Here is a 21,414-nt window from a genome sequence, read left to right on the forward strand (position 1 = left end):
TAAGGGGCCCACACTTTCCTTGACCTTCTTCTTGTTGCTAACATACCTGTAGAAACCCTTCTTATTACCCTCCACATCCCTTGCTAGCTACAACTCCAATCGTGCCTTGGCCTTCCTGATTACACCCCTGCATGCTCTAGCAATATTTTTATACTCCTCCTAGTCATCTGTCCAAATTTCCACTTCTTGTAAGCTTCCTTTTTGAATTTAAGCTCACCGAAGATTTCATTGTTAAGCCAAGCTGGTCGCCTGCCATATTTGCTATTCTTTCTGAACATTGGGATGGTTTGTTCCTGCGCCCTCAATAAGGCTTCTTTAAAATACATCAAGGTTGACATTTTCACGACTGTTTGGTATGGTTCATTACATAAATGCAGTTGGTATTTCTTTGGCCATACAGTTTTTACAGAATATCCAAGTGACACTACAAGTATACCAAGCCATACTCTACATTATGTTCAATATTGTAAGTATTCTTACTTCACTCTTTCTTTAGAGTCCTGGTGACTGGTATGGATTAAACAGTTACACTTAATTTGATTTGGAATGAGAAGAGAAGAAATAAGCGGACCGACCCATTACCTAGAAGTACATGAAATTCTGAATACTAAAACCTTTTTACAGACAGATTATATGTACATTAAAAAAATCAATTAATCCCAATAGCTGGATGAAAACTTTTTATTCAATACAGTTTTTTGCCACCCAATGCTACTCAATTATTTAAGAGACAGAAACTGACTACTGTATTCCTTAAAAGACCCTCCCCTCTCCAATGCTTTTAAAGCAATTAAAACAGTAAAGAATGCCCCCACCTTTCCTATCTTACATAAAAAGAGGAGGCTGTCTGCTGCTATCAAATGTGCACAGTAGATAAAGCCAGTCTGGTCAGGGTACTGTACAGTTCTTCTGGAAGTGCATTGTATGTATGCAAAGGGTAATCAAGATGCTAAAAGCTATTGCAGTACATTTGTTTTTTAAACATTACTACAACCATCCTCTTTCTTATGAGCTGGGGGAGGGAGAGGGCACACTGGCTAACCACACTTTGTATTTTTCAATTAACTATTCTAGACACACATAAAAAGAAATCTCAACATCCTGCCAGCATACTATACATTGACCTTGTATGAAAAGGTGCCAAGATAACTTACAAAAATATTATCAGCATGAAAAGTGCTGTAGCACAAGTTTTAATTAACAGAGTTCATATGCTCCCCCATTTATTTTAACAGAGATAGTTGTTTAAGGTGCTTTTAGATTTTGCATTGCAGAACTGGTTCATTGAAATGGCCACGTGATAAGATGTATTAACAATTCCTAATTTAAGTCTTCAATATTGGTCCATAATACAGCATGTTTCGACACCTAGTTTCTAAAACGGGGCATCTGCGGAGCAGGGGCTCCCTCTACTGGGGCAGAGGGTGATACACTCATTAGCTGCCCACCATGCATTCTCTCATTCACACGCAGCTCACATCCATCCTGAAGCATACGTATAGCTATCCGTGCAATGTTCTTAGAGTCATCAAGTCCGCTATGAGGACGCCCATCATAGTTCATTCCCAGCTTTTCAAGCATGATTGTTAGCTTGGTCTGGTTTCTGGGAACCTGACAAAGAAAATGAACCACGTTAAAGAAATCAGACAAAAAAAATCTCAGCATGAAACACTCTACATTATCCTGCATACGTTCTCATACTACTGTGGGTCTATGACTACCTAGCACTGCTGTGCCACTTTTGGTTCATATCTCAAAGCACTCTGCAAACTGCAAACTTCAGAACATCTCTGTGATGTAGCAAAGGAGTATCCACTTTTTACGGATGAGGATACAGACACACAGAGATAAGAGTCTTGTCTAGATTAGGGAAAATTTTTGCAAAAGTTTCCCACCACTGCCAACTCTAGTTCAGTTTTGCCAGTGCTGGCAACCGTAGGAGCCATGAGTAGACAGACTGCCACCAGTATTCCAAGCACCGTATTATCTGACACTGCTCAGAGCAGCAGCTTACTGACACGGAGCATTCTCAAAAATGCCCAAGGGAGTTAGAAGCACCATGAGGGAAGATTTTCAAAACACTGGTGACTCATCTACACTTGGGTGATCAGTAATGTTAAGTGACCAGTGTTAGCAATGGTGAGAAATTTTTGCAAAGATTTCCCTAGTGTAGTCAAAGCTTAAGTGACTTGTCCAAGGCACAGGGCACACCAGCACCAGAACCCAGATGACCCTGAGTCCTGATTCCGAGTCCTTCACTTGTCTAATTACTAGATGACACTGCTGCAGTTCAAATACATAATATATGCCACAGGACTCTCTGATAATATTCTTAATTTTCTTTAAAATGTGAAATTTGGTTTTTAAAAAAAATCCTGCAAAGTACAGGGCACTGGAAGATAGATGCCCTTCCACTTAGCACCAGCATTATCAGTGTTCTGTGTATTTGCCAAAACCTGGCAACAAACAACTCTGATAGTGACAGTTACATAGATAAGTGCCTCGAAGGGAAAAAAAATCATACATGCAAGTTGTGGGATATTTCACAATGATGTATTACTATGCACAGTTCAATTAAAAAGGTAAAATTCGAGATCCAATTGTCTCCCAGAAAATTAATGTAAGTCACGCATTACACTTTTAACATAACATTAATTATAACATCTCTACTACCTTCTACTATTTTACATACATTCAAGAGGAGTTTGGAAGAGGTTATCAAAAAGTTTGAAATGATCTTCAACACTGCAGCCTCTTTGGATAAGAAACTGTTTGGAAATCTAGAGGAAATGATGAATTAATTCCAAAATTGATTTACAGTGGCTTTTACGTAATCCAGTGGTTTCACTGCCATGATGGAATCAGATGGTAAGTCAGGCCCTATTCTGATTTGAACAGCCTAACCAGGCTGCTAAACTCAGAGCTCATTAGAGCCTCAAAGGATCAAGTATAGCAGCTTAAGCCCCATCAGGATAAAAAGCAGCAGCATGGTCTAGTAGTAAATGAGTTAAGTATTCCTGATTTTAATCCTAGCTCCGCATGATCTGTTGTGACTTTAGGCAAGTCTTGCAATCTCTCTTTCCTCCCCATGCCCCCCGTGATTCTGTGTCTCAGAAAATGGGGATAATGCTGTTTACCTACTATAATTCACATAGGAATTGTGAGAGTAGCTCTTTGTAGTGTACAGTTTTTCAAGACGTAAAGCAGTAATTGGTACAGTAATACTAAACATGATCACATCTGGGTGAACTAGTTCCAGCGTGGTAGAGCTACACAGCTCCAGGAGCACCAGTATGGTACAAAAGATTGCTTCAAGTTACAACAGTGAAAACATGAGCTAAGATTTTCAAAGATAGGACACTAAAGTTAAAGTCTTAAATCTTTATTTAAACACCTAAGCAGTGGTCTGATTTTCAAGAATTCAACAGAGGCTGTGGGTGCTCAAAATTAGCATTTTGTTAAGGCCCTGCAACCTAAATAAATGCTACTGAAATTATACAAACTGGAAGGTCTTACAGCTTGACCCAGCAGAGTATAAAAAATAATTGACATAAAAATGTGTGCAAGACTTTACTTATTCCAACTTTAGACTGAATTTTCCCCAGAGAATCTGCAATCAATTCAAACCTTGTAGAAGTTTCCATAGGATTTGCGAATGTTGATCCACTTTTTGGCAAAAGAGGGATATTTGATACGGCTGATACGGCACTGGATATTCAGAAATTTACTCATATCCCAAGACCTTGGGGGGGAAAAAGCAGGAGAGAAAGAAAAGGTAAAGACAAAACTTTAACAGGAAATCTTAAATGGGAGCAAAAGAGATATTTGAAACATTTTCAACATAGCAAACTTGTAGCACAAGTGTTCTTTGTCTTTCCTTTGGGACAATGGACAGGAGGGAAAACATATTGCATAAGAAAATTTTTATCACTCATAATAAAAAATATCAGCAAAAGAGAGGGACTTATTGGCTACTGTCTCCAGTCAACTCCAGACATTAAAGCAAGCACTCTTATTTTTAGGACCTTATCCTCACTCATGGAGGATGTAGACATGGCCCCAGGCATTTCCAACTCTGCATTCTGAAGCCAGTCACCCTTCCAACCTCATGCACATCCAACCCAAAAGGTGAGTTTTTCTACCTATACAGCTGACTGGTAAGGAATCCTGTTGTATCTTCTCCCCTTGAGTGAAAGTCACTTCAGGAACACATTTGACACTTACTCTGTAAAGGTTACTTTCCTGAATCAAGTAATGAAACTGATTTGATGACAGGTGATCATTCAAGATCTCATAGTATTTTTTTAAATCAAGAATAGGGCCCAGTGCCCCAAATAAGTTCTAAATCTGTCAGATTTGTGGATGAAAAGTAAATATTCTGTTGTAGGAGCCTCCTCAGCACACACTACATTTAAAGTTAGTGAAAAAACTTCCATTATGTTTCCATTTCTGTTCTTGGTTTGGAGATAAAAATAATGTTAAGAAGTCAACTGCTGAGCAAGACACTGGCACCTACTAAAATCTTAGAGCCAAAATAAGCTCAGCCCTCTCTGTGACATAATTGCATATTCTTCCAAGATAACACAGGGGGGCCTAGAAGGGGAAGAGGCTGCTACTGGGACAATTTACTTGGAAAGAAAGATTGTGTCCCGCTGAAACTTAGCATTCTTAAATATATTTTAAGGCTACCTTTATATCCAGAACAGGAAAAAGACACTGGCAGAGAAAATTGCTTTGCTGACCCCATGAGAAAGGGTTCTTTACACTTTTCTCTAAATTACATGCTTTCATATAATTCATTTTTTTATCTTCTTCCGGCACAATGATACAGCAATCTCAACATGAGACAGGGGTAGGCAACCTATGGCACGCGTGCCAAAGGCGGCACACAAGCTGATTTTCAGTGGCACTCACACTGCCCGGGTCCTGGCCACCGGTCCGGGGGGCTCTGCATTTTAATTTAATTTTAAATGAAGCTTCTTAAACATGTTAAAAACCATATTTACTTTACATACAACAATAGTTTAGTTATATATTATAGACTTATAGAAAGAGACCTTCTAAAAACGTTAAAATGTACTACTGGCACGCGAAACCTTAAATTAGAGTGAATAAATGAAGACTCGGCACACCACTTCTGAAAGGTTGCTGAACCCTGACATAAGATATACCCTTGCCTTCCAGCCTAGCAGAAAACGTTTACCAGGCAAACAACAGCAGCATCAAATATAAGAACATGCCGTCTTGGACACTGTGACGGCATGTCCATCCCACACAGGACTGAAAGGGGGTTAAGATGGCCAGACAGGCCAATTAACTCCACAGGCTGCACCTGGAGGAGGAGCCAAGGAGCAGGGAACTAATTGGAAGAAAGCTCAGCTGAACAGGAACAGGTAGGGCCATTATAAAGCCAAATAGCGGGCAGCAGAAAGGAAGCTGCAGGGAAGTAGATTGCAGTCACTCCCTGAGTGGAGGCAGTTGGGAGGCTGGCAAATCCAGAGAGGGGAAAAGCCAGGAAGGTAGGTGAAGGCTCAGGGGAATAGCAGCAAGGAATAGGAGTGCAGACTTGGCTGCTGACTGGATAGCCCAGGTTCCCCTACCAGCCACTGGGGATGTGGCAAGTACCAGGAAGAGGACAGTGGACTGCCTGGGACAATTTGGTCCAGGAAAGTCTTTGTTACTCTCCTCCCTGGAAGGGGAAACCACATAGTGACATGGCCGGAAGGCTGAGTCACGAAGAGGCGGCTGCGATTCCTGGAGCGAGAGAGAGCCACAGGATAAGAGGAGGACATGAGACCCCCCCTGCCGGAGGAAGGTGCAATGCCTGACCAGAGCTAATCCCAAGGATGGCCAGGAGGAGGCGCCCCCAGCAGTGAGTGAACCCCATGACAGACACCATTCACCTCACAAAGGTGTGCACTATGAAGCCTCATTGAGATCATGTAAAGTTTAACATTTAAAATTGCCTGTCTTGCTTATATCTCATTTTTTAAAAATGGGGGGGAGATTGCAAAGGCAGTTAACAGAATGCTAAATTTCACAGTTAAAAAGAGACACACAATTGACTGGATGTAATGCTCTGGCCTGCACTATTTGGGTCAGACAAGATTGTTCCTTCTGTTCTTAAAATATGTGAATCCATGAGATGCAAGAGTGAAGAATCCAAGACCAATGTTATGTTGTCTACATTGCACATCTATCTAGATACTTACATAGTCCTCATCACCATTGTATCTGAGCACCTCACAATTATTAATGTATTTTATTCTCACAAAATCCTTGTGAAATAAGGAACTATCACTGTTAGGAAGCTCAGGCACAGGGTAGACGGACTCGCATAAGAACATTCCGTGCAGAGCCAGGAACTGAATGATGGTCTCCTGAGCCCAACTCCAGTGTTCTATTCACTAGGCCACTGTTCCTAACTTGTAGTACAGCATTTTCTTTTCCTGTTTTCTGGTTAAATATTAGCACATATTACAGGTAATGGTAATGTAAAGCATAAGATGTATTATGTAGCCAACAGAAAGAACGAGGAGTACTTGTGGCACCTTAAAGACTAACCCATGAAAGCTTATGCTCAAATAAATGTTAGTGTCTAAGGTGCCACAAGTACTCCTCGTTCTTTTAGCTGATACAGACTAACACAGCTACCACTCTGAAATATGTAGCCAACATTAACACTGCTTCTAGAACGTCAACTTTCATATTTTCATGATTTTTAATCTAATTACACAACCTCAATACTGCCTGTTATATTTTGCACTCATATTTGTTAATTTTATTAAGGATATGAAAAGTGTGTAAAGCTTTCATTTTGGACTCAGGAGAATGCTGGAAAATAATTGGTGCCACCTAGTGGATTCAAGCCCTACTCAATTTCATTTTCAGATCTATAGCCCAAATGAAAAAGAAAGTACTCTCGTGTGCTCTTAGGGCCAATGTTACATTCTAATTTTGGCAATACCGGTTACAAAAAGTAGATTAATCTAAGAATTGCTTTGCAGTTTTAAAATGCATTTAAAAGATTACTATATAAAATTTGCACCCTGCTTTCCAAGACATACCCATCAGTCAATATGGTATAGCTATATTTGGTTCCCAGCTCTCTCTGTCTCATCCACTCTACAACATTTTGTAGAACCTGAGGAAATGCATCAGCTTTGTCTACGTGGTCCTGAGAATACATAAAAACAAAAGTCAGGTACGTTTTCTAAAAGAAAATGTGTAGTGTAAGACATTACAGTTAAACAGGAACTAACACTACATACTTCCAATGAACTAAAAACATTTAAACAAGAGGGGATCACAAAACCCCTCTGAGATGGCTACGCATTATCCCAGTTTCAGAGACAAAGAGAGCTTAAGAGCCTGATTTTCATAGGTAGTAAGTATTCAAAGATCCAATTAACACAACCTATGGGAGGGTGGGAATGAAAATCAGACCTTAAGAGCCCAGATTTTTAAAGATACTGAGGCACTGCTGCACTCACTGTTAAAATGGCTAGTTGATTTAGCAGCCTAAATCTTTTTTAAAGTGATTTAGACATGTAGGAGCCTAAATCCCATTGACAGTCAATTTAGGCTCCTAAATCAGTTAGGCATTGCAACACTGAAAACAACATCTCAATACTTCTAAAAATCAGGATCTAAGTGATCTGCAGTAAATCAAGTAGTCAGCCAGTGACAGAACTTAGATTAAAATCCAGAACTAAACTAAAACCACTACCAGTCATCTTGCAACCATTTAAGATTCTTTGGGCAGGCAGGAAACTGGCAGCTATAGAGGATCCATGTCCAGCCATTAAAGAGGAATTATCACTAATGCACAATCTTTATTGTTGGTGGAAGTAAAAACAGATACCAGAAAACTCCCTTCTCTCAAAAACCAAAACACAACCACGAAAGCAGCAAGTTTTGATGTTCATCAGACATTTACTGTACACACACGAGGTCTGAACACAGAAATCAGAAACAATACCTCAGTCTATGCACCAAAGACAGATTGAACATCTACACTAGGGGTGGGCAAACCCCTCCTCTGCCCCAATCCCTTGCCCTGAGCCCCTTCCTGCACACTGCATCCCCTCCCACACCCCAACCCCCTGCCCTGCATACAATTTCCCCACCCAGATGTGACCCTCGGCCCAAAAGTTTGCCCACCCCTGATCTACACTGAGAACAGTCCATAGTAGTTTTAAGCTGGTTTGTAAAGTGGAGAAACGTGGCTCATTACATCATTCATGAACTAATCCAAACTAGTCAAAATCTGATGAGTTCTTGGCTAAGCTCTTCAGCAACGGCATTACAAAAGTGCTGAAGAGGCCCTGGAATGGGTGGAAACTTAGGGTATGTGCCACGTCAGCGCTTTAACCTGGCTATTTAGTCGTGGCACCAGCGCTGTGAGAGAGCTCTCCCAGCACTGTAAAAAAAACCCCACCCCCGCAAGGGGAACAGCCGGTGCACTGTCTACACTGCCACTTTACAGTGCTGAAACTTGCATCGCTCAGGGGGGCGTTTTTTCACACCATTGAGCGAGAAAGTTTCAGCGCTGTAAAGTGGCAGTGTAGACAAGGCCTAAGAAAACTAATAAGGACTTCAAGGGTTTTAGGCCTTAAACTGTACTTACTTTAAAAGATGTATTATTGTTGTAAGTCTACATTTCCAATTCCCCTAAATATAACTCTTTTAAAAACCCATCTTCAAGCAAAAAGAGCAAAGATTTAATTCTTAACAGTCATGTAATCCTTGGGCTATCTGTACAGGTTTGCATATATTTGGACTTGGAATAAATCTGTGCTTCTCCTCTGAGCTCCCAACTTTGCTGCTTGAAGGACTGATTCAGAAACAAATTAAGTGGTGAGAAGGAGAAGGGAGGGATAAAATCAGGAAAGTAAGCCCTAAAACCATACACTGAAACTTAAATCTAAAAACCTTGACAAAACGTAACCTTTTCATTCATACTTGTGTCTGGACTCACAGATATGGAAGATGTTACCTGAGTGATTCCTGTCAGATTGATGCAGAAGTTTGAAAGCTGGGGATTAATCTCTGGTTTCACATACTGTTGAAAGGTATCCTCCTACAAGAGAGGATAAAATAAGGAACTGAGGATAAAAAAGTCAAATATTTTACAGCGACATGGCGAAACGTACAATCACAAGTCAGGTTTCATAGGATTTTTAGCCTTGTGTGTGAAAAGAATGGTTAACTATCAAACAGCCAGATAATATTTATATTTGAGCCCTCTTTAGTAGCCATTGTCCATCATTTGAAGTTTACCAAATAAATGGGACTGCAATAATGTAATTAAATGACTACAAAAATTTTGTGATATACGGTTCCAAGGTAAAAATCATTTACCAAAAATAAAATCTACATAAATATATTTGCTTCCATGTGTCATCTTTGATAGATGACTAGGAATTGCTTGTTTTCCCTCATCAACTGAAGTTACAGGGAAGCCATGGGCTGCACTCTGATGTGATATGATTTGATTGTTGGATGACCTCTGTTCCTAAAGCTTCCTGATATATCTATCAGCTGAGGTGCACATATATGCTGGGTTTCATCATGTTGCTAACTGCATGATCCTCTCTCTTTTGCACTCCATCAAATGGAAAGCCCAAGAGTTAATCTTTGGCTACTACTAACTTCTGTAGGGCCATATGAAGTAGACCTTACCAAGCCTAGACAGTTTTGCTGGTGTAGTTATACCAAAATACTCTCCAGTGTGGATATAATTCTCTCAGCATAAGAGAGCTCATACCAGTATAATTGAATATATATTAGTTTTACTGGTAGCTATGTTGTTTAAATAAATAAATAAAATATTACCTGTAACCAACGTAGCTATAGCAGCAAAGGTTTTAAGTGCAGGCCAGGCTTTAGAGATTATGCACTGAGGTCCCAACAGGGTAACGAACATTTGCCTTCGCTGCAGAGTGAACCCGGGGCTCTTATTCAGGTGTTGCTCCTCATCCAGCTTCCATCCACACACAAAGACCTCTGACCCAAGATTAACGGCGTTTTCAACCTGAACTGGCTGGCTCAACATGCTAAAGATGGAGTGAGGCTTTCACTTGGGCTCATAACCCACCCAGTTTGCAGTGAGAATGCAGGCTAAACCACTAAAATGCGGTTAATACTCCAATGCCTTCCCCAAATCCCACTTGTGTGCCCAGAAGGGAAAAAATTCTCCCACAATTCACTGGGAAAGAATCAGAGCAGCTCAACTTACTACAGCTTAAAGAAAAATGGGACCCCAGTTAGTGCAGCACTAATGAAGGTACAACTTTGAATGAAGGTGTGGCTTTGCAGTGTTGCTGCTCATACTCAGGCTAAGCTAACCTGGGTGCTGATTATCTGAGTTAACTCTGCAGTGAAGACATAACACTACTGATTAATCTCTGACCAGCACTATAAGAAAGCCAAACTGGAGAAAACTCCATGTTTAGGAACATGCTGCCTTATCCTGGAGTTGGTGTAATGAACTGAGCTCAGAGCTGGAAGCCAAGAATTCCTGGCTCCTAAACCTAGCTCTGACTGGCAGTGAGGCCTTCAGCAAGTCCCTTAATCTGTTTTAAGTATCCCCATTTTATAGATGAGGAACTATTAACTAAACCACAAACAATCCTATCCGGTAGCCAAGTGAACATCACTCTGAGGATCTAGACCACCACATATACCACCAGGTATTATTCTAGTTTTGTCTCTCTGAAGATGGAGAGGATCTTAAGGGATGTTGTCAACATAGGGAAGATTTTGAGGACTCTACTCTAAATGACTGTTGGTTGAACTGGACACAGGTATACACAAAGATACAGCAACATCTACTTAAGTCACATTTCTACCTGATTATTTACAATATACAATTAAGACCTTATCCATTTTAGAAAATGTGCACTGGTGCAACTAGATTGATATTAAATTGACTTAATTACAATAGTGCAAGTTTTCTAATATAGACTAGCTCTAAGATTACCATAACTGGAAAAAAAAAAAAAGATTACGTGAAAAAAATTATTTTATGCATGTGAGAGCACTTGTTTCTCCTGTTTCCGTGGCTCCTGGAGAAAACCAGACATTTAAAAAATGGGAAGCCAAACAAGGGCAGAAGAACCCAGGAGTAAGTATATTACCCAGATATAAAAATGCAAAGTATAATTGTTTAAGGGACATGGTCAACTTCAAATCTGGTCTTTAAAAACAAAAATAAAAATAAATGCAGAAGCAAATATCATTCCCGCTGCACTCTCTTTTAAATAAAGAAAAACTGGCTGTATGTTAGCTGTGTCCCTTTAAACTCCAAGTTCTGTAACTATTTAAAAACTGATCAGTCCCTACTTTTTGAAGCAAAGAGCACAAGAGGCAAAGCAAATAGGTCACTTACTATTTCTAGGGTATGAGTATTTAATAAAACAATAGGAAATTCAATTATTTCATGTGTAAATTCAGGCTGATTGTCCTCTTCACAGGTTGCTTCAAAGTCAATAACACAGATGTAATCATAGTAACTGTCTCCATTAGTGGGCTCCTTCTGCATTAGTTTCTGCTTCTTATAGTAATTCTTCAACCTCTTTTTCAGTACATCTTTCACTCCCCTGTATAGGAATGAGACAAGGTATTAGAACTCATATTCCAATCCAATTCTATTCATATTAACTGCTTCATCACTCCAGAAATGAAGCCAAATCTACTGCTTCAGCTTATTCAAAACAGAGTCATAAATGATGCACAAAGTCACTATGCAATCTAGTTTTATCTTCAAAACAGCTAAATGATCCTAAAGTAGAACGATTTACTTTTCAGTATTTTGAAAAACCTTAACGCTGTGATCCTGCACCCCTGAAGTTGGTGGCAATTTGGATAATGATTACAATGGCAGAAGGTTAAAAACTGGAGAGAGATTTTATTTTCTAATAAAATTATTTTTAAAACCATTGTACAGGGAGTTGCTAGCTGAGAACTGCCATGTTACAAATCAAGAGGTAGATGAATGATTCCTAGATATAAAGAAAAACTGCTTTGAGCGGAAATGAACTGTACAATTAAGGCATTTGGCCATGATTACAATCAACAAATGGAATGGTTGAAGTTCGAGATGTGTCCCCCTGTGGGTGCTCCACTTCAGATGTTGGTGCGTCCCAGAACCAATCGGAGATTTATGGTAGCAGTGTCCACGCGGGCCACATGTGTGCCAAAGGTATCTCGCGGTGCCATTGGTGCTGCATCTCGCACACGCACGACTCGATCCCTCCAGTTCCTTCTCTATCATGGAGTCTTTACTGCAAACTCCGAAGTAGAGGGGAGGAGGTGGGTAGTGGAGCACCCAAGGGACACACATCTTGAAGAACCTCAGTTACTGTACAAGGTGAGTAACCTTCTCTTCTTCTTTGAGTGCTGTCCATGTGGGTGCTCCACTTCAGGTGACTGAAGAGCAGTGCCCCATAGAGGGCGGGAGGGACTTCAGGTTCATTTGTGTTGTAGAGGTAAGTACGGTTAGACCAACCATGGCATCGGATCCAGAGCCTTGAGTGATTGCATACTGATCAGTGAATGTGTGGACAGAGGCCCAAATGGATGCTCTACAAATTTCAATTATAAGTGCATTGTTTAGGAACGCTATCGAGGTCGATAATGAGCATGTGGAATAAGCTCTGATGTAGAGTGACCAGACAGCAAGTGTGAAAAATCGGGACGGAGGTAGGGGGTAATAGGAGCCTGTATAAGAAAAAGATCCAAAAATCGGGACACTGTCTATAAAATCGGGACATCTGGTCACCCTACTCTGATGTGTGTAGGAGGGTCCATGTTCTGAATTCGTTAGCATTGTTGAATGCATGTGGAGATCCATTTAGCTAATCACTGAATGGAAACTGTGCATCCTTTCAAACGCTCAGTAGTAGACATGAAAAGTCTAGGGGACTTTCGGAAAGCTAATGCAAATAGAAAGCTAATGCACATCTAACGTCTAAATGTATGCAAGACGGTTTCTGTTGGGAGTCCCATATGGTTTTGGATGGAATGTGGGAAGATGAATTGGTTGGTTTATATGAAATGATGATGCTATCTTCGGTAGAAATTCTGGGTGTGGTTGTAGTGTGACCTTGTCTTTGAAGAATACTGTGTAGGGAGGATCGGCCATGAGGCCCATATCTCATTCACGCATCTGGCGAAAATAATAACGACCAGAAATGCCACTTTCATGGACAAATGCAGTAGGGAACAAATGGCTAAGGGTTCAAATGGTGGTCTACTGAGGCATTTCAATACCAGATTGAGATCCCAGGCTGGAGTAGGTTGGCGAACCTCCGGGTAAATGTTCTGGAGGCCTGTGTGGGAGTGTTTAGTAATAGAGTGTGCGAAGATTGAGGTCCCTTTGATATCATGATAGAATGCTATAATGGCTGCAAGATGTACTTTGATCGAGCATTTTAGCTCCAACAGGTATTCCAGCACTATCGGTAGTGGTGTTGTGGAGGTTGTCAATTATTTCTCTTGACACCATGAGGAGAATCTTTTCCACTTTTTAAATTAAGTATTATGCATGTCAATTTCCTGCTGTTTAGCCTTGTTCTGAACAGGTTAGATCGCCATGATGGAACCATGCAGGAGCCACACTCGTAGGTGGAGTTTATCCGGATTTGGGTGAAGAGTGCGATCGTTGTTCTCCGACAACAGGTCCAGATAGTGAGGGAGAGCTCGAGGAGCACATATCGCCATGCGCATCAGTAAGGGTACCAGGCTTGTCTGGGTCACATCGGGACTCTCAGGATGACCTTGTCTATTCGTATCTTGTGTATTACTCAAGATATCAAGGGGATCTGTGGGAACACGTACATGAGATGTGTCCCCCATGTGATGAGGGAGGTGCCCTCCAGTGATCGCGGTCCCATCCCCACTGTCAAGCAGAACATTGGGCATTTGTGGTTCATTGGGAATGCAAATAAGTCGATGAGGAGAGAGCCCCAACAGTGGAAAATAGATTGCAGGACTCCCTCGTTCACTTCCCATTCATGGTCTCAAGAGAAGTATCTGCTTAGCGTGTCCGCCGTTGAGTTCTGACAGCCGGAAAGGTAGGAGGCCAAATGTTTATGTTGTGGCGTATGCACCAGTTCCACAGTTTCATGGCTTCGGTGCATAGTGAGAGAGATCGAGCCTCCCCTCCCCTTGGTGATTGATGTAAACCTGTTGTTGGTTATTATGCGAATTGATTTGTTCTTTATGTGTGGTAGGAAATATCTGCAGGCATTGAGTACCATGCGTAACTCTAGTAGGTTGATGTGTAAGTGGGCCTCCGCAGGAGACCATTTGCCTTGAACCGTGTGCTGATGCATGTGGGCGCCCCAGCCTATCAGCGAGGCGTCTGTGGTGATGACTATTTTGGGGGATTCTTGTTGGAATGGGATGCCCATGCATACATTTTCTGGTCTTGTCCACCAGTGTAGAGAGTCCAAGACCGAAGGTGGTACTGTAAATCATTTGTGTAGGCTGTGCTTGCTGGGTATGTATATTGAGCTCAACCAGCCCTGTAGGCAACGCATATGTAGTCTTGCGTGTTGTACCACAAACGCTGTGGCTGCCATGTGTCCTAGCAGTTGCAGACCTATACAGGCCAGTATTTGGGGGCTGACTCTGCCCTCTGAGATAAGGTTTGTCAGTGTTGTGAATCTGTTCCGTGATAGGGATGCTTTGGCCTCTATGGCGTTGAGATGTGCCCCAATGAAGTCCAGTTGTTGAACAGGACACATCCCACACCCCAACTCCCTGCCCTGAGCCCCATGCCGCATCCCGCACCCCTCCTGCACTCCCTGCCCTGAGCCCCTTGCCGCACCCTGCACACCTCCTGCACCCCAACTCCCTGCCCTGAGCCCCTGCCGCAACCTGCACCCTTTCTACACCCCCTGGGGGCAGCGTTGGGGTGGGGACTTCGGGGAAGGGGTTCAAATGGGGCAGGGAAGGGGTGGGAAGAGACAGGGCAGGGGCGGGGCCTAATGGAAGGGGTGGAGTGGGGCGGGGCCAGAGGCAGCGAGGGGGGGTGTCAGTGATGCGGCCCTCGGGTCAATGCACTAGACCTCATGTGGCCCTCGTGGTCATTTGAGTTTGAGACCCCTGGTTCAGACCCTCGACTAAAACTTCTAAATTGTTGTTTGAGTGCAGCTGTTTGAGATGTCAAGGGTTGAGATTGAGGTGCTCTCCATCGCTGCAAACGTTATCATCTTTGGTTCTCGTATTCCCTCTGTTGCTTTCGGCTGGATGAGGAATCTCTGTTCCTCTGATAAGGCTGGTATTGTCTTCTCTTCGCAGGTGAAGTGTAGATCCTCAAAGTGCGAAGAGTGGCTCTAGAATCTTTCATCGAGTGGAGCACCTCATCTGTCTTGGTTGAAAATAGTTTCTCTCGGTCGAAAAGTAGGTCCTCGGCTTTGGTTTGGAGTTCTTCAGGTATGCCAAAGGATTGTAACCAGGATGCTCGATGCAATACCAGGGCTGTGGCCATGGTCATAGCTGTCGTGTCCGCTACGTCCAAGGACACTTGGAGGGCTGTTCAAGCAACGAGCTGCCCCTCATTTAGAATAGCCTTGAAATGTGTTTGTTTCTCCTCTGGAAGCTCCTCAGTGAAAGAGCTCACCATAATTATCATAAACATATTTAGCTAATAAAGCGGAATAGTTGGCAACTCTGAATTGTAGCGTCGCCAAGGAGTAAACTTTTCGTCCGAAAAGGTTGAGCGTTTTGTGTTCCTTGTCTTGTGGGGTCGATCTAAACCCGTGATCACCAACTGGTCGATCACGATCGACTGGTAGATCCTAGAGCAGGGGTAGGCAACCTATGGCACGCGTGCCAAAGGCAGCACGTGAGCTGATTTTCAGTGGCACTCACACTGCCCGGGTCCTGGCCACCGGTCCAGGGGGCTCTGCATTTTAATTTAATTTTAAATGAAGCTTCTTAAACATTTTAAAAACTATATTTACTTTACATACAACAATAGTTTAGTTATATATTATAGACTTATAGAAAGAGACCTTCTAAAAATGTTAAAATGTACTACTGGCACGCGAAACCTTAAATTAGAGTGAATACATGAAGACTCGCACACCACTTCTGAAAGGTTGCCGACCCCTGTCCTAGAGGATCTCCCAGCTGATTGCAATCTCCGGCGGTGTAGTGTGGCTGCTGCTAAGGCAGACTCCCTCCCATGCTGCTCCCAAAAGTGGCCTGCTCCTGCCTGCAAGCACCGCCTCCGCAGCTCCCATTCTGCTTGCAGAGAGGGGCAGCACACGGAGCCACGTGCCCTCCCTCCGCCCTCCCCCATCGGGGCGTGTTGATCCCTTCCGGGAGTGGTGTGGGGCTGGGGTAGGCAGGGAGCCTGCCTTGACCTCACTGTGCCCGCCGCCGACCAGGAGCTGCCAGAGGCAAGTGCTGCCCGGCAGGAGGTCACATCCCAATCTCCATCCCTGAGCCTTCTCCCGGAGCCAGCACCTCATACCCCCTTCTTCACCCCGAACTCCCTCCTGCACCCCAAGCCCCTCCCAGAGCCAGCATCCCAAACCCCCTACTGCACCCTAAACCCCCTCTTGAACCCCAAGCCCCTGCCCTGAGCCCCCTCCCGGAGCCAGCACCCCGAACCCCCTCCTGCACCCAAAGCCCCAGCCTTGAACCCCCTCCCAAAGCCAGCCCCCTATACCCCCTCCTGCACCCCAACACCCTGCCCCAGCCCCCTTCCAGAGCCAGCACCCCATACCCGCTCCTGCACCAACACCCTGCCCCTCCTCCCAGAGCCAGCACCCTGTACCCCCTCCTGCACCCCAACACTGTGCCCCAGCCCGGACCACCTTCCTGCACCCAAACTCCCTCCTAGAGCTTGCACCCCTCACCCCCTCCTGCACCCCAACCCCCTGCCCCAAGCTCAGCCTAGAGCCCCCTCCCACACTGTGAACCCCCTGGCCCCAGCCAAGAGCCTGCACCTCCTCCCAAACTCCAACCCCCTGCCCCAGCCCGATGAAAGTGAGTGAGGGTGGGGGAGAGTGAGCGACCAAGAGGGGGGAATGGAGGGGGCGGGGCTTTGGGGAAGGGGAGGGTTAGATCCTGGGTTGCCCTTAGATTCAAAAAGTGATCTTGGGCATAAAAAGGTTGGAGACCACTGATCTAAACTGTTGTTGTTTTCCGCGATCATTAGTGGCGTCGACCACCAAGGAATTAGGAGGCGGGTGGGAGAAGAGGAAGTCTATCCCTCTGGCGGGGATGTAGTACAGGGAATCTCGGACTTACGACACAATTCATTCCTCAGAATTGCGTTGTAAGTCGAAACTTAAGTCAAAACTGCTTTTCCCATAGGAATCAACGGTATAAAGGGGGGATTGGGTCCTGAATCAAGGCTTGATACACTATTTTCACCACAATAACCCAGATTTTTGTATTAAATGAATTATAGATGACTAATCACATGTGCTTTGACATTCCAGAACTCTTTGGCTGGGGGCTTCTCTGAAGCCTGGGCTGCAGGTTTCTCTGGAGTCTTCTTGCAGTCTTAAAAAAAGTGTCCAAGGAAGTTTGGACAGATGGTCTCCTCTTCTTCTTGTAAATTTCTCTGTAGCAGCTTTATGTGTTGGATATGCCTCTATTCACAGATGCAATGCGTTCAATGTTGGGAGACAGGCTAGGCAGACAGCCAGGGAGGCAGGCAACTGCTCAGAATGCCAGCAACATACTATGCAGAATTGGGCTTGCTTTTTACCGAGTTGCTTGTAAATAACTTTGTGATCGCGTTATAATTAATGGAGCTGGAAGGGGGTCTCTTGCAGGCTCTTGTCTGATTGGCTTCCATGGCCAGGGTAGTTTGTTGCTGGGTAGCCTTGCCACTTGTTTTTGATTGTCTGAGCCTGGGGCCGGGAGCCAATCAGAAAGCTTGAACAGTAAAATCAGTGATTGGCTGAGGCTTAGCATGTGATATGTGCTGTTGTCCCTGTCGGCTTTCCTGGTAAGGGCGAAACAAGTATCGTAGGTGGTTAGGCCGTCTGTAGTAGATCCCTACCATGACATCACCCTTTTTTTTTTACCCCTTTTATCCTTACCCAGAGACTTTCAACAAGTCTGTCTCCTATTTCCATCTCAACCTCGGTCTAAGTATATAAGGCAACACCTCCTCCCTTTTCTTCCCTGCCTGTCCTTCCTGACCAAACTGTACCCTTCTATACCAATATTCCAGTCATGCATATTATCCCACCAGTCTCTGTGATGTCAACTATGTCATAGCTGTGCTTATTTACTAGCATTTTGAGTTCTTCCTGCTTATTCCCCATAGTTCTAGCATTAGTGTACAGACATCTAAGATACTGATTTGATTCCCCCCCAGTTCTGTCTTGTCTCTCCTTTATCCCTGCTGTAACAGCCCATGCTCCCCCACACAAATTCCAAACCTTCTCCCAGGTCTTGACTTACCTGTGGGCTTCGGTCACCTGCCCCCTTCTAACCTAGTTTAAAGCCCTGCTCACTAGGTTAGCCAGTCTTTTTACTTTAGACTCGTATGTCCTTCTCTTTATACCAAAGACCTTATTGATTTTTAAAGTTGTATATATTCTTCTGTTTATTGTTCTGTGTATTTCCCTGGTCATCCACACTGAGGGGGTAAGGGAAGCCACTGTCACTGACAAATACCTCCAGTGTATTTCTCAAAATTAAAAAAAAAAACAAAAAAAAAAACACATTTGTTTTGTTTCCCGAAACTTAATTTTGAGTATTTCCCATATACCTCTTCAGGTGTCCTTTCTGCTCAATTCAACTATTCTTTGTATTTAGTATGCAGTTGTGGTTTTTCATTTGTTTGGTTTTTGGGGGGGGAGCATTCATAAAATGTTCCTTAAAGTTTAACATTGTCTTCCCTTTTGGTAAGACTCCCTACTCCTAACTTTCCAACTTTTTCCCCTTTTAACATTTCAGTTACCTTGTCTGTGTTACTTAAAAGTTTATGCTACTTGGTCACGTGGCACATATAACGATTACATAGTCAACAGTTCAAAACTGTATGCAAAGCATATACATTGTAATTAAATATCATATTAAAATTTCTACGTGTCAGAAACGTAGCAAGACTCAGGGCTGGTCTACACCTAAAACTGAGGTCGACCTAGCTATGCCGCTCAGGGGTGTGCAAAATGCACACCCCTGAAACACATAGTTAAGCCAATCTAACCCCTAGTGTAAACACATCTAGATTTCCGCTGACCTATCACCTCTTAGAGAGGTGGATTTATTACAATGAGGGAAGAACCCCTTTCGTTGTTGTAGTAAGTGTCTATACTACAGTGGTGGAGCCACAGTAACATTTCGGGTGCCGTAGCCTAATGCTTTTCCAGATTACTGCGGCATAGCCTTCTTGGAGGGGGGCATGAAGGGAATATTTTCTCTTCAGATTCACTAAGTTTCCTTCCACTACCTGAACCACAACAGTATGTAGGGTCACCTGTGTTCCCACATTATTACACTTAGGTATTTACTTCGCATTAGTCCTGCTCACACTGTAGAGCCAACACAGCTAACAGAAAGGGCTGGTGTACCATCATCAGATTGTTCTGACTGTAGAATCTTTGTTGGTGATGCATAAGCCAGAAAAAAACCCAGCTTGACTTTTAAATTTCACGTTAGTTTTGCAGGGCCGGCAGTTAGGAAAGAAATAAAAGACTACAGTTTTGTGCTAGAAGCTACTGAGACCCAATGACACCATTTTCAGAAAATCACTTTTCAGAGTAGTTACTTCAATACAGATCCTAAGTGTCAAAAATTTTGCAGCCAATTTAAAAGACCCCTGAAATTGAAAGTATATATTCGAAATGCTGACACATCCTGCTGCCAGTTATGTCAGACATGCATCACTGGTTCCACATAACATAAGCCACCACTATTTAAACAGAGATTTAAAGATAATGTGCAAAAGAAAATAATTAGGCTTGTGTTTTCTTCCCTTTTTTTTGATTGTTTACAATGTATGTAAAAAAATATAAAGGGTTTATTCCCCCTGCTTTTTTCTTTAAGTTAGGAATTCAGATCTTATCTTAGCCGGAAGACTCTACAGTGGCTGGAGAACTAATGAAGTGATGAAATCACAAGAGTCAAGAGAGTTTAAAGTTCACTATTTCAGAAGGAAAGGGATTTTTTAGTCAGACAGTTTAAAATTTGATTTTTTCATTAACAACTTTTAACGTGAATGACTAATTACTATTTTGGATAATGGAATTTTTTCTTTTAAAAGATTCAGTACCTTCAACCTTTTAATTACAGTGCTAGATCTCACAGTAAATACACCTCTACCTCGATATAACATTGTCCTCAGGAGCCAAAAAATCTTACCCCATTATAGGTGAAACCGTGTTATATCGAACTTGCTTTGATCCACCAGAGTGCGCAGCCCCACCCTCCCGGAGCGCTGCTTTACTGCGTTATATCCAAATTCGTGTTATATCGGGTCGCGTTATATCAGGGTAGAGGTGTATCACTGAAATCACCTGGACGTCCTCCAGCAAAATCAGGAAAGACAAACTTTACATTCCATGTATTTCAAAAAGTAGTAAGCAACCAGAAAACAACCCTTTAAAAAAATCCTTTCAACCCTTTATCATAAAGTAAGAACAAAAATCAATTTAAAAAAATTTCCTTTACAAGGTGATCTTTAAAACTGAAATGCAATAAATTTAATAATACCATCATTAACATTTTTCAGTTTCCCTGCCTTCCAAATTAAGAATACTTTATGTTTTGTACTTTTCAAGAGCCTCAAAGATCCTCTTTATGGAGTGCAATTTAAAAGATAATATCCAGACAATATCTGTTGGCAGCAGCAGAAGCAAGTAGGTACAATAGCACCATTAGGGAGAAAGAGGTAGGGGAACCAAGCCCAGTTGGTGTTCTCCCTCCCAGTACTCCCGGACCCTGAACTCTGTAGGGAGACTTCCTCATTCCAAGGCCCATGGGCCCTAACCATGTAAGACTGGGGAACAAAAACTGTTGAGGGAGGGCCACCCAGAAATACAGCCAACAAAAGCAGAGAAAAGCAGAAGCAGCTGGGACTTTTGGACAGTAATGATTTTTTCAGTCTGGTTGCTTTTTTCACTTTTTACTCTAAACTTTCTTTCTCTTCAGCCTCACTCCACTTGTCTTCTGTGTTCCTCTATCACCTGTCCCTTTCACTAGGGTTACAATATCTATTAAATAAAAAAAGAGGACCCTCCACGGGCCCTGGCCCCGCCCATTTCCCCACCCCCAGCCCCGCCCTAACTCCGCCCCCTCCTCCCTCCCACTCCCAGCCACGGGGAAAGGGCTGCCCGAGCGCTACCGGCTTCACGGTTTGCCGGGCAGCCCCTAGACCCTGCGCCCCCGGCCGGCGCTTGCCCAGCGCAGTTGGAGCCCGGGAGGGGAAGC

At 43.1% G+C, this 21,414-nt stretch overlaps 1 protein-coding gene across 1 annotated transcript; it reads right to left on the bottom strand.

Annotated features, from left to right (window-relative positions):
• Positions 1-667: 667 nt before the first annotated feature.
• On the bottom strand, positions 668-20,372 carry ERI1 (exoribonuclease 1). The gene is made up of 6 exons (XM_026657645.1): positions 20,347-20,372; positions 11,393-11,603; positions 8,999-9,082; positions 7,068-7,177; positions 3,628-3,742; positions 668-1,611 (listed from the first exon to the last, which is right to left on the bottom strand). The coding sequence occupies exons 1-6, from the start codon at positions 20,349-20,351 to the stop codon at positions 1,369-1,371; spliced, it is 768 nt and encodes a 255-aa protein (XP_026513430.1). The 5' UTR covers positions 20,352-20,372; the 3' UTR covers positions 668-1,368.
• Between the last annotated feature and the right edge of the window lie 1,042 nt (positions 20,373-21,414).

This window comes from Terrapene carolina, unplaced genomic scaffold (genome assembly GCF_002925995.2).
Source record: "Terrapene carolina triunguis isolate 2854851 unplaced genomic scaffold, T_m_triunguis-2.0 Scaffold258, whole genome shotgun sequence".
Taxonomy (NCBI): domain Eukaryota; kingdom Metazoa; phylum Chordata; order Testudines; family Emydidae; genus Terrapene; species Terrapene triunguis.

Excerpts from the sequence above, each read along its gene's own strand:
- ERI1 (XM_026657645.1), bottom strand. Across the intron at positions 9,083-11,392 it reads ATACTCATACCCTAGAAATA|GAGGATACCTTTCAACAGTA; the intron begins GTAAGTGACCTA and ends CCTCTCTTGTAG. Across the intron at positions 7,178-8,998 it reads ATCTGACAGGAATCACTCAG|GACCACGTAGACAAAGCTGA; the intron begins GTAACATCTTCC and ends ATGTATTCTCAG.